At 53.4% G+C, this 12,930-nt stretch overlaps 1 protein-coding gene across 2 annotated transcripts in view; it reads right to left on the reverse strand.

Moving 5' to 3' along the window:
* SLC35F3 (solute carrier family 35 member F3) overlaps positions 1-12,930 on the reverse strand; it is a gene marked incomplete at both ends in the record, with an annotated part of 186,095 nt that overhangs the window by 900 nt on the left and 172,265 nt on the right. For both annotated transcript variants that reach the window (XM_082481238.1, XM_082481239.1), the window contains 4 exons: positions 504-593; positions 2,142-2,334; positions 4,962-5,087; positions 11,181-11,400. In XM_082481238.1, the coding sequence (XP_082337364.1) occupies positions 504-593; positions 2,142-2,334; positions 4,962-5,087; positions 11,181-11,400 (629 nt within the window). The remainder of the gene's footprint in view (positions 1-503; positions 594-2,141; positions 2,335-4,961; positions 5,088-11,180; positions 11,401-12,930) is intronic.

The raw sequence follows: 12,930 nt of genomic DNA on the forward strand, positions 1-12,930 counted from the left end.
CTAAAGATCAGAAAACTGACAGCGTAGCCGGCCATGCCCACAAAAGCATTGTCCAGTGTTCTTGATAAACACCTGCAACGTTATTTACCAAGGCAAGTAGAATTACTAATACATATTTGCTCTAAAATGAAAGCGCTTTTATTTGTTTCAGTTTAGTGTTAAGAAGAGCCCTGAGGAAATCATTAAGAATTGATTTCTACTCATCCATGAGTTTTCATCCCAGCCCAGAGAAGGATGACTTCAAATCTAGTTTGTTTCTCAGTATGCTGGCTTCTTCAGACAGTAATTTAAAAAGAAATTCTAGAGATTATGACCATTCACGTAGTATTGCACAGTACACATTTAACACATAAAGTATACATTTTTAATCGGTGTCATCTTCGTAAGTCTTTGAGAGAAGATGCAAAACATGTTTAATAAAGCTATTTGCTTTTATGCCTGTTGTGTATTTGAAAGGCCACAGATTTAATGTATTCATTAAGATGCAAGGCAGAAATCCTTACCCGCATTCACTGGGACACTCAGTACAATTCCAAGAGAAATCAAGGTGGGGTAGGTAATAGCAATCCCAAAATTTAGTAGAATATTGAATGCTGAAGAAGGAAAGAAAAACACCTTTTACTACATTGACACGAGGCAGAGGGAACGTCACTTGAAACATTTCTGCTTTATTACTCCCTCTGGATGTTGTTCGTATAGAAGGCGTATTAGTTTCTATTGTTACTCTTGGAAGATACCTGTGGACAGACGTCTGCCTGCTGCACGTCCGTCTGCCTGAGACATTGCTGTTCCCAGGGGATTTTACATCCCGCTGGAGTCCAGCGGCAGGATCGGGGGGTACAACCTGTCTCTCAGTGTAGTGTGCAGTGACTCCCGCTCTGCCCAGCAATCCGCTTTGCCCTGCTGAAAGACTAAACACTTTTCACCCGGGAGATTTCAGCCAAGCAGTCGCTTCTGGCTGAATCCTTTTTTTTTTTGTAGAAGGTGGAAGATGCTGTAAAACTAACCCTCTTCCAGACAGGAACTTGCTAAATATAATTTCATACAATGAAATCATAATATCGTTATAATACCATTACAACTGAATGGTCATAATATCACTCCATTGTATACCACACACTTCATGGAGTGTCTTGTGACAAATTAATAATTGCTTTGGACCAAATTCACCCTTGTTTTAAGGTGATTAGCTTTAGAGAAGTCAGGAGAGCCCTGCCAATACCGAACTTGTCAGCAGCTGGGGCTCTGTTTTCTAGTCGTACCTCTACATTGCACACCCCAGCGATCACTTGCCACGTTCTGCACTACTTCCTTACAGAAAACTTCCATTGAGCCCACTGGTAAGTAAACTGGAGGTACTTCTAGAGTCAGGCGTTGTGACTGTTCAGGGTAAAAGGAGCTGGGGCTCAAGATGGGGATGGAGAAGGGCTATTTCCAGTAGAAATTGAAGTTTTAGGAGATGTGATTCTGTCATCCAGTGTAGGGACCAACTGTGCCAGCACAGTCAACGCGTCTAGTTTAGCAAGGAATAGCATCACATTTCTGATGACCATGAATCATTAAAGCTTGGATTTGGCATCTCTCCCAAGCTGGGTTCCCTTGGTGGCACAGCAGTGGCAGCAGAAGAGAGGACTGCCACCTACCAAATTCCCATCAGGGCTGTGCAACGCTGCATTTTCAAAAGTTTCCCGCTCTTTAGGGATAGCAATTGGCTATTACTGAAGCCGGCAGAGGCGCCGGAGGCTGGCCTTCACTGGCCCGGCCTAACCTGCTTGCTCAGGGGATGCCGATGAGCCCAAGGTAATGCTCTGCCGCTGGGGTTGTGTCCTGTCACAGCCCAGGCAAGTGTAACTTGTCTCCGTGAGGCAGAGTTGACCAGCAGGAGTTAGGACAAGCTTTCCAGTTTAGTCCCACAGCACCTTCTAATGATGGCCACAATATTTTGGCTTGGTAAAACATCAGAAGTGGGGTCTACATTGCCACCTAGGAATGGACCCTCTGCATGATTTCTCAAGCTAATAATTAGGTTGAGAAGAAGGGAAAACAGCTCCAGTATGGCAGAGGTCGGCAGCTTCCACCAAAAGCCAGTTTCTGGCACCCTCCTCCACCCCGAGCAGTGTGAGACCCCCCTGTCAACTCACTCAATAAGAGAATTGAAAATCCACAGAGGTTTTCCCAAGGAACGATGTCGAAAGAGCTCCAGTACTCCACTTTGGTAAAGTAAAGGATGATGGGAATACAGGTAACGAAGAGGACGTTGAAGACAGCTAACACGGACAGGAATAAGGCAGCTTCTCCAAATTTAGCACTGCCCAAAAGAAGTTTGAATAAAACCTACAAAAGGAAAACACATGGGTTTAACTCTCTTGCACCGCTCCTCCGGGCGCTGGTGGCCTGGACCCTGTGGTTCCTGGCGTCCTGGTGTCCTGGCCAGTGCTTGGGGCCGAGGGGCTGGGTGCCGAGCGGTGTCAGCCAGCACCTCTGCTGTGATGCTGGCCACACACTTGAGATGGCTGCTCGTCAAGCTGTGGAGAGCAGCTTGTGTGCCCCAACCTCCTCCCTCCTGGCACCCCCGTGGAGCACAGGCAGGGGCAGCTGCCCAATGCGCCCATGAGGGAAGGGGACTCTGCACCTTTGACCGTGCACCCCCCGAAAGGGAAGGGTGCTCACCCTAGCCTAGACCCTTCAGTCCTTTTTTGGACTGTTCCCTTCAGGAAAAACTCTGGAAAATTTGACACTAAAACCAGACGACTTGGTGGAGCAGGGCAGGGGGGAGGAGAGGAACCAATGGGTGTGATCTCCCTGAATGACACATGACTGGTCCAGACCTTGAGCTGCCACCTGAGGACCACTGTGGTGGTAAGCAAGCACAGTCCATGCTGCCTGGCTGTCCTCGCTCCTTGTTCCCCCATGCACCATGGCCTGCTGGTGAGCACCACGGTGCACCCAGCGTGTGGTCCCAGTGCCTGACCACGTTCTCCCTGGGAATTCCTCCCCAGCAGTAGCCCCGCAGCCCAGAGCCCAGCTGCAGCCTGACTAACGAGACTGCGAGGAGGGATTTAAAAGTTTTGGTTTGTCAGTGGGAGAAGGGATAAAGAAAGAGGGAATGAGAAATGTGAGTGGCCCACCTGGGGAGCCCCCGCAGACGGGTCTGGTCTGGGGTCTTGCATCAGTTTTCCACCACAGAAGTGCAGAGGATCTGGTGGATCCTCCGGGCTCTGGGTACTGCTTTCCCCTGCCACGGGCTGCAAACCAGGAAAGCCGATGGACTCTGACTTACTGGTTTGTGCTGGGGTGGCAGGCCCCCTCGCCAGCGCCAGTTGTCTCTTCCTTTTGCCTAATTAGAGCCCCGCAGGTAAGTCTGCAGGGCTGCGATGCTGCTGGGGCTGCTGCCTGCTCCCACCACCTCGCAGCCATCACTGGCCAGTGCAGCTGCATCGCTGGCTCTGCACAATGGAGCAAAACACCCCGAAAGCCACTTACTCCTCATTTGCCACCCGAGGACAGCGTGCTGCCCCTGGCAGGGCGGGCAGCCGGCACAGGCAGACCGAAGCGTCCGTATCTGGGGGAGGAGGGCAGGTCGAGGTGGCTCTGCTGCACATGGCGCAGCTCGTGTGCCTGCAGGTCTGCCTGTCCCCGTCCCACCCCACCCCACACCCCCGCCATGCACAACTCATGGAAACTGAGCCAGAGTGCGGAAAGCAAGAGCAGAGTGGCAGCAGCGGTGGCAGAGTGCTATTTGTTGCAGAAGAAGCTGCGCAGCTCCATCTGCACGCACGTGCAGGGTGCACTGCAGCGTAACACCCTGCTGGCACTGCCACCGTCACCGCCCCGTGCACCGGCTCTGCCTGCGACTGGTGGGGCAGCCTCGAGACCCCCATCCCCTGCAAGGAGCAGCGGTGCCATGGGTGAGGGGTCAGAGCTAGGCTCTAGCCTTGACTAACCCTCCCTGCCTGCAGATGACTCCAGAGCCATGGCGTTTCCTTGGGTCTGGAGGGCCACGTCTCTGGTCTGGCAAGGAATTGCTCTTTTAAAGGAAAAAGCTATACGAAACTTCATGACCTCCCTTAAGTAAGACGTAGGCCGATCTGAAAAAATGAGCAGAAAGCATTGCAGCATGGCGCTGAGGGACACAGACAGATGCTCCTCAGTTTGGCGACTCTCCCTGGATTGCTTGTATTAAGGCTGCAGGGCTCTCCTGGACGATTTGTGTTGGGAGGACGGGTACGGTGCAATTCATTAGACCAGATGGAGATGTCTACACCTCACCCCAGTCTCCACGTCTGAGCTGGGGTGGGTGAGCTGCACCCTACAAGTGCTTATTCCTCTCTGTGGACTGCGATGCTGAGTGCCCTGAGCAGCACAGAGGCAAACGCATACGTGTCTGAAGCTGAGTGAAACGGCTCTCTGCCCAGCAGAGAAGGCTGCATGTCATCTTACACACAGTGCAGCGTGCCCAGCGGCAGTCAGCATGAGACCTTGATTCATAGGCATGTGCTTTGGAATTGAAGCGCGTCATTATTTCCATGATAAGCAATACTTTAAGCCCAGCAGAAGCTATGCGTGCTACTGAAAGAGAACTGGCAAAGGGAGGTGACACAGTGACTTGAAAAAGCTAAATCTCTGCAGGGCACTTCCAGAGTGGGTAACTAAGTCCAGCACCTATGGAAAAGCAGCCTAATTTTTCAAGAAGGTGGGGCATCTGTTAGCCCTTCTGTGGGTACTGGAGAAGACTCTTCCCAGGAAGGAGGAGTTTTTATCCTAAATGAGAGCAAACATCAAAGCAAGCGAATACCTGAACGCAGTGTTGCGGAGTCAGTGTGTTTATGGCAGAGCCCCTCAAAGAAAGGCACGTGGCAATGAACGGCGTGGAGGTTTGCAAGTAAGACGGGAGCAGTTAGAGTGAGTGACGGGGGTGACTGGCATCTTTTGGGGGCGGGGGAAGACCCAGGTGTGCTTACCTTGTAGAGAGCAGACATTGAGGCAGAGCCCACCACCAGGGCTATCCCAATAACGGAGTGGCTGTGAAACCCATCGGCATACGTCATCATAACTATCCCTGCAATAGCAAATATAGCAGCCACAATCTGGTTGGAGACAAAGAAAGAAAGCAAATGTTACTGGACAACCCCCAGCGTGGAAAAACATGAGAGCAGCTTTAAATAAGAGGGTGGTACTTCTGCATCACCTGCTTGTGTAGAAAACAAGAAGCAAGCCCAGGCGGGTACCCGGGGAGCCGATGCTGCCTCCCCGCGCAGCTTTCCCAGCTGCAGAGCCCGGGGTGGGGGGTGTGCGGTGGGCCAGACCGCAGCGCTCAGGGTCTCGGACTGAGCTGAAGGGGGGATTTCATCTCTGTCACTGAGCCTCCCCATCAGCGAGTCCCTGCAGCCTGCGCGTGACAGTAATGCACAAGTAATAATTCCCTGGCGCTCGCAGGAAAGGCTTTGAGTCCTGCGGAGGTTTTGGAGGAAAAAGGTTTTTGAAATAAACAGGGGAATTAAATTCATGCAACTGCTTTCCAGTTCAGATGTGTCATTTTAGAGAGCAGAGGGAGGCTTAGTCAGCCAGCCAGGCCCTCCGCAGCGCCTGAGGGGGCTCGTCCAAAGGGAGGTAGCATTCGCAAATGCGGGGGACGGGCTGCCCCTGATTCAGCAGGGTCAGGAAGAGACCCCTGGCTTCTCTGGGACTGTCCTACCAGATGTCTCAAGCCTTCCCGGGTGGTAATTCTGGGGTGAAAAGCGCTTTCTGCATGCGCACTGCTTCCTGGCTCTGCAGTGGTGTGAGGGATGCCCTGCTTACACCACGTCGCCTTTGGCTGCACAGTCATGGTGGTGCCTCTAAGGTGATTGGGATAATTGACTTTATTTTCACCCATAGCTGGGTCAGTGCCAGCCAGCCGTCCCCTCTCCCGGTGCCAGACTGGGGTTTTAAGCCCCATCCGTGGGCTGCGGCTCTCTACACATCCAAGAGCAATGGCCTCCTCTCACCTTTCCTGTTCACCGCCAGCGATGCTGGGGCTGCTGTGAAGATGCAGGGGGAAAGCCTGTGTGCCAGGCTCTGCTGCCACCTGAAGAGCAAGTTGTGGCGCACTGGACCCCTTTACCAGCTGCACGTCCCCATCCTGGCAGCACCAGCAGCCTCTTCCCTGGGTTAAGCTGGGACTGGTGCTGGGGGGCACCTATAAAGCTTCCACGGACAATCGCCCAGCAGCTCCCTCCTTCACGCTGACATCAACACCTCCAATTTCACCTAAGAGAAACACGCCCCATTTTTGCAAAGAGAAGGGGATCCATTTCTCCAAAGGTGTTGCTGTAGAACAGCAGGGTGGCGTAAGGGCAGAAAAAAGCCCAAATCAGCAGAAGCTGATGCTGCCTGGAAAATACAGCTGCTAATCGCAACTCAGCAAGAAGGGGCTTGAGTCGAGAAACTGCTGTACTGCTGTTCGAGATGCTGCATGAGCACAGCTTCGGCAGGGTATAGAGCGGGGCAGGGTTTCCCCCGGCTGCTCAGCCCCCCGCAGGGCCCAGCCGGGGGGCAGCGGGTTCTGAAGACGCGGAGCCCGGGGGGAGCTGCAAAGGCTGCGTCTGCACCCTGCACATTTGGAGAGGTTCAGCTACCGCATCTCGGCTTGCATCAGATCTCTCCACGCACAGCTGTGGGGCATCATTTCTAAAGCAAAGCTTGGTGGTGGTGTAACTGGGCCCTACTGTCCTCGACAGGCTTCTTTTTAAGGCAAAGAGAGAAAAAAATCCCGATGTATGGCTCTACAACAACGTGGGGCTGTTTCAGACAGGCAGGAGTGAAGGAGCTCAGCAGCCCTCAGCAGTTCACTCGTGTCAGCGTGCTGGTGCTTGTCATATAAAAGTTCAGACAGTCTGTGTGGCTTCCGAGACACAAGAAAGAAAGGTCATTGAATGAGACTAGCACGGGGCAGGTGCAGAACAACGAAAAAGAGATTTGTCTTCACCCAACATATAATTCCCCCAAGGACAGCTTTGCTGTTGCACACTGTGGATGCGAAAAGTTTACAAGGATAAACTCATGGAAGAAAAAAATCCATCAAGGACTATTAACTATAGGAACATCGCTTCCATCTCAGGAAGTCCTCGAGCCTCAAATTGCTGGAGGCTGGAAAGTCTCATGAGGAAATATCATTACAGGCTTTTCCTGTTTAGACAGATTTTTCTAGGTGTCCACTACAGGCAGCTGCTGGAACCACGCTCCTGGGGCAGACGCACCTCTGCTCTGACTCAGTATGGCTCTTTGGAGAGCTGCAGGATACATGCCTTGGGCTTATCTGAAAGATGGTGACTCCAGCCCTTCCATGTTCCCTGTGCTACAGCCCAGGCGACAAAGAGTGGTAGATGCAGCATTTCCCGTAGCATCTGCTCCAGACGTGGCCGTCTCCCATCTGAGATGTGTGGGGCTTGTCCAGCCTAAGCCTGGGGGAAGACCACAGCCCCGCACCAGGCTGTGGCAACCAGCTGGCACCTCCATGTGTGTCAGTGAAGGGAGCCTGTCTGAGCCCCTGCTGGTGGCTCCAACTCCGCTGTGGTCGGAACTTGGAGGGCATGTAATGAACTGTGGAATGAAAAGGATCCAGTTTTGCTTTTAATGTCAGGGGCTGGCTGACTTTTGAGCACCTCCCGGAAGGCCGGGTCTCTGCCCGCTTGGAAAGGAAGACTACGATTTGGGATTTAACGGTATAGTTATTTCCACGTCCCTCTGGCAGGTGTGCTTGTCTATACGTTACGTACACCGGAGGTACGTGCAAGTGATGGCTCTCTTGGATTCTGAGCTGTTTTATTTACTGTAGCATGGAGGGAAGCACCAAAGTCAAAGATCAAAGCAAATAAATGCAGTCTGCAAACAGTTTTGCTGGGCAGAGGTCCTCGCCTCTCCTATCAAGCATGTCACGACTGTCAGACGAGTCTTGGCCTCACCTCTCGGCCCGCCTGTCCACATGCCAGGCACGTCACATCATAGGCTTTCTCTGGAAGCCTTTCAGCCTGTCTGTCAAGCACCTCGTTAGCGGCAATGACAGGCTGCTTGCACCGCGCCACGCCACAGCTACCGGCCTGCGGGTACTTGCAAACGCCCCAGCTCCGCCGGGCCTGCAGAGGCAACGCTGCACGCGCCCACAGCCTCCCTACATGTGTGTCTCCTCTGAAAGCAATACAACAGCTTGCAGCCCAGTGAGGGGGAAGAGGGAGAAATGCAACTTCATTACAAAAGATGTAGGCGCTTACAAGTGCCTGAGCGGCAAGCACGGGATTTTGTAGCTTGCTCTTACATTTAAATTCCAGACAAATTGTGATTGTAGAGCTACCAGTTGCACTTCTGAAGCCCAAGTAAGGTACCTGCAGGTGCTTAAACCCCACTGAGATGCTGCCTTTCTCAGCCGGCCTCTCCTACAGCAGGTGTGAGCAGGGACGCCCAAATGTGCGGTCAGAGCTTTGCTGTGGCACTCTCCGTCCTGCTGCGCTGCTGGGAGGGATGGAGCGGGAGCGTGGGAAGGCTCCCGCTCGCTGCAGGGCAAGACACCACCCCCCCTGCAGCCTCGTCTGCCAAACAGCCTCTCACAGGGTGCTTCTAAAAGGGTCGGCAACTCTGACACAGCATGGCCCTGAGGAATCGCGAGGTTTGGGGCTGGGGTCTGTGCTGGCTCACAGTCCCTAGGTTGCTCCCGGAGAAGCCCCAGCAGCTGTCCCTCCTCCTGGTTGCCCGTCCCAGGAAGAAGGCTTTGTTTTGGGGTTCATCCCAAGGCTGTCCCTCAGAACGCCAGGCAGAGCCTCCCTCGATGTCTGCTGCTTTTCACATGGGCTGTACAGAAAAGGGAGATAAGGGGGAAGAAAATGTGTCTTGCCAGGAGACTCCACACTACATCCCTCTGCAAATAGGAGCATCCCCAGTGCTCCCATGGTGGCAAATGAAGCTGGGCAGCAGGACTGCTGCGCTGCCACATGCCCTGCCAGTCTCTAGGGACAAGCATCTCCTCACTCACATTTTGTCACCGCTCAGGATCCATGTCTGTCCAAGAGCAAATAGCCCAGTCCTCCTGCAAGCCCCTTCCCCCTACATCCAGGCCCCTTGCTGGCCCATCACTGGGATGAGAGATGGTCATGTTCCTCCTTGGGATGGAGGTGGCTTCCCAGTGCCAGGTGCCACAGTGAGGGGCTGGCACACATGGCAGGAGCCTCCATTGCTCTGGCCCTGCTCTGGGTCTCTGCTTCGTTACTGCTGGGTTTTGAGAGAATCAGCCTTTCCCAGGGCAGTGCTGATAAGAAATGAAGGACAGCTGGACATGGCTGAGACCACCACTTGGGTCTGCTTTCCTGCTCCTTCCACTCCTTCTGCCCTTTTGAGAAGGTGGAGATCCACAGCAGGATCTGTCCCCCAGCACGTGTGATCTGCCATGACACAAGACCTAGCCTGGACAGGAAGCTACTGGAGAGTCCCTGATCACCCTGGCTCTTCCCGCACGGCCATGCACCCAGGAGAGCACGAGAAGCATCTCTACTCCAGCATGTGTGTGCTGGTGTGGGTATCCCTACACGCAGGTTGGCTTCTTTCCCCTTAGACCACAGCCATATCCAGTGGTGAGAGATGGCACGTGCATACCAAGGGGCAAGCTGTACCCGCAGGAGACCAGCGGTCAGCCCTCTACACACCTCCTCCCCTGGTGTCCCACCAGCACTACAGCTGACAGTGCCACCACGTGGCTGAAGATCACAAAAATATGGTTGGGGTTTTTTTACCTTTATCAAAATGGCCAGCACATCCAGCTATGACAACAGTGACACTTCCCTGCCTGCAGGATCATTTCAGGATACCCTGACTTCTGTACTTAAAAACTCCAGTTAATTTGTTTTCAGAGTACAGCTACCTGGGCAGATGGGTGGGCAAGCGCAGACACCAGCTGGCCAGGCCGGGCTTTTGGCAGGTACATTTTGCAACGATTCCCTGAGCAGCATCTTGGCTGCCATCACCGCAAGGCTGGCCAAGGTCTCCTGCCGGAGAGGAATGCTTCCCGAAAAGTTAACTCTCGCTTGCTCCATGCAGTGAAGGTTAACAACCTCTTCTGAGCACTGAAAGCATTGCCCAGGTGGGTGAGCAGAGAGTTCCTCAAACGTTGAGGAACCTATTTTCTATAGGTATTATTACCATTATTGCTATTAATAAGTGCCTGCTGGTACAGAGAGGCAGGAGGGACCTACTGGCGCCTTTTCCTTGCAGTTACTCCTGACCTTGGCAGGATCCCTTCAGCCGTGGGGTGGTGGGTTACCCACCCACCTGGCTCTGCTGCCGGAGGACACTATATGCTGAGGGCCACCAAAATGGCAGCAGGGTCAGCAGAGAGCTATGGGGGTTTCCAATACCCTCCCCGCACATGGCTCTGTTGCCGCTGTGAAGCGGGTGTTCATGTGGGCTGTAGGACCAAGGGCGTAAGCAAACATTTGGGATGCCACCAGGAGAGCAGCCCTGGGGGAGCAGGCCTGCCTGCTACGCTGCCTGCCATGCTGCCTGCCACACTGCCTGGCCCCATGCCCATAGCTGCTGGCCAGACACAAGTCCACATGTGCCCGCATAACAGCGATCCTCCACCAGCAACGCACACACAAGCTTCGGCCATGGGTGGGAAAGGGTAGCCCAGCTCTCCTCTCTGCAGCTGCTGCTGACTGACATGGGGGCAAAGGATAACTGTGCCACCCTGCAAGCCTGCTGTTGCGTGTAAGGAAGGTGAGGGACCCATTAAATTCACAGGCTGGGACCAGAAACGCATTGCGTGCCACCAGGGCTTGCAGGAATGTGATTAGAAACAACTAGGTCTGGTGCCACGGCCTGGGAATTGTCACTCTGAAGGGGCAGGCAAAGGCTGAAGCACGTCCATGGCAACATGGAGACAGCAGCTATCCTTCATGCCATGCTCTGGAGCAAATTATCTCTTTTCTGAAGGAAAATGTGCAAAGGCATCAGGCAGGGGGTTCTGGGGGCTTTGGGAGCTCACGGGCACCTGGGCAGGCTGCAGGGAAGGATGCGTCCCTGCTCAGCAAGGACTTCTGTGCCCTCTTGGCCGTCTGCGTGGGGTGCTGCTCAACTCGGCCGGTGGGAGGGAAGGGGGAAAGGAAAGGCACAAGGGAGAGGGGGAAGAAGGGAGACAGAGATAAGGAGTCACTTACCCTCACTCCCATGAACCTGTCCCTCAGAACGATCCATGAAAGCAAGAACACAAAAGCTTTGTTGCAGCAGAACAACACGGAGACATCCGTAGTGTTTATTTTCTTTATTGCATGTAAGTAAAGGTAGTTTGTGAGTGTCCAAAGAACACCAAAGGGTGCTGCCTTGGTAAAAAATACCTTCAAAGTCAAGCCATTGTCTCCAAAAAATCGGCAGCACTCCCTAAAACAAGGAGAGAAAGGCAGCATTATTACACAAACCAGTCAGAGTCTGCAGCAAATATATGGGTTTCTTTTCTTACTTGCTCCTCTTCTTTTCCTTTGGGGAAAGAGGGGCACACACCTTGTAAAGAGGAGAAGGAACACAAGTTTCAGCATGTTGCAACAGCCGTACGAACACGGGGGGCCTGCAAACACGGGAGGGACAGCAACGAAAGAGCGAGGGGAGAGGTGAAGCCAGGAGGTGAAATCTCACCTCTTTGCCACGAATGCTTTCACAGTGGACATCTTGAAACAGCGTGGGGTCATCCTCCTTCTTTCACCCCTGTGGGCACCGGGATGCTGAGGCACCAGGGCTGGCAGCAAAGCCCCTTGCTCCCCACTCCTGCTGCAGTCACAGGACCCTAGTGCCCATCTGTGAGCTGCTATGCAGGGCTTGCAAGGAGCCTCGCAGGAGCTTAATTTTGGGTTTTGCCACCTGAGGGGCTCGAGACCCCCAGCAGCAGCAGAGGCAGGAGCAGGAGGAGGCGGCTGGCAGCTGCCCACTCCTGCTGGGGCGAGGACATGCACTGGAACATGGCATGGTGGCACCCGGGGATGTGCTGGGTCAGTTGGAGCAGCAGCGTGGAGACAGGAGCTCAGGTGTAGAGCAAGGTATTTTGTGTTTGTTGGGTTTTGTTGCCTGTCAGTCTCTCGTACTGAGTCATGGCTGCACAGAACTTGCCCATCTCTTGTGCAGAACTTGCCCACCTCTGGATGTGATGACCCTGGGCTTTGGCTGCTGTACCCTCTGCATCGTGACACTCAGTGTCACAGCCAGCACATCGGTGTCCCTTGTTCTCTACGAAATTACCTGCTGGCAGCAGCCTCTTCCCTGCCAAACCTGTTAACCGCCTCTCTGTAACAGCAGAAGAGCTACCCCTCTGCGCCAGGAACCACAGCCTGACTTCCCACCTGCCAGCGCCATGCGGGGCCGTTCAGGGATGTGCGCAGCACCGACAGCCACTGCCTGTGCTCAGCACGTGGCCTGGATCCATCTTCCCCTTCCACAGACACTATATCCCCTTCAAGTCTTGGCCATCAGCCCTGCGAAGATCTGTCTGTACCAGCCACTTGCCACAGGGGACACAGGGAGTGCACAGGGGTACAGAGAGACATTGAAAAACCCAGTCCTGAACTTCAGGAGAGGCTTAAACCTGCTTCTCAAGATTCCGGGGAGGGTTTGACTGCCAGGATGTCACAGGCAGCCAGTCTAATGCTCTGAAGACAAAAAACGCGGGCACAGTTTAAATTAAATGACATTAAGTAAGATTAGTATGAGAGGGACAGGAAGGCTGTAGTCAAATGAAAGGTTTAAAATGGAGTGGGCTATGAAGATGATTAGGGGACTGGGACATCTTTTTTATGAGGAAAGGCTGAGGGACTTGGGTCTTTTCAGTCTGGAGAAAAGAAGACTGAGGGGGGATCTTATCAATGCTTATAAATATTTAAAGGGAGGGTGCCAGGGGGATGGAAACAGTCTTTTTTCAGTGGT

The sequence above is a fragment of the Vanellus vanellus genome, assembly GCF_965231255.1.
Source record: "Vanellus vanellus genome assembly, chromosome: 3".
Lineage (NCBI taxonomy): Eukaryota > Metazoa > Chordata > Aves > Charadriiformes > Charadriidae > Vanellus > Vanellus vanellus.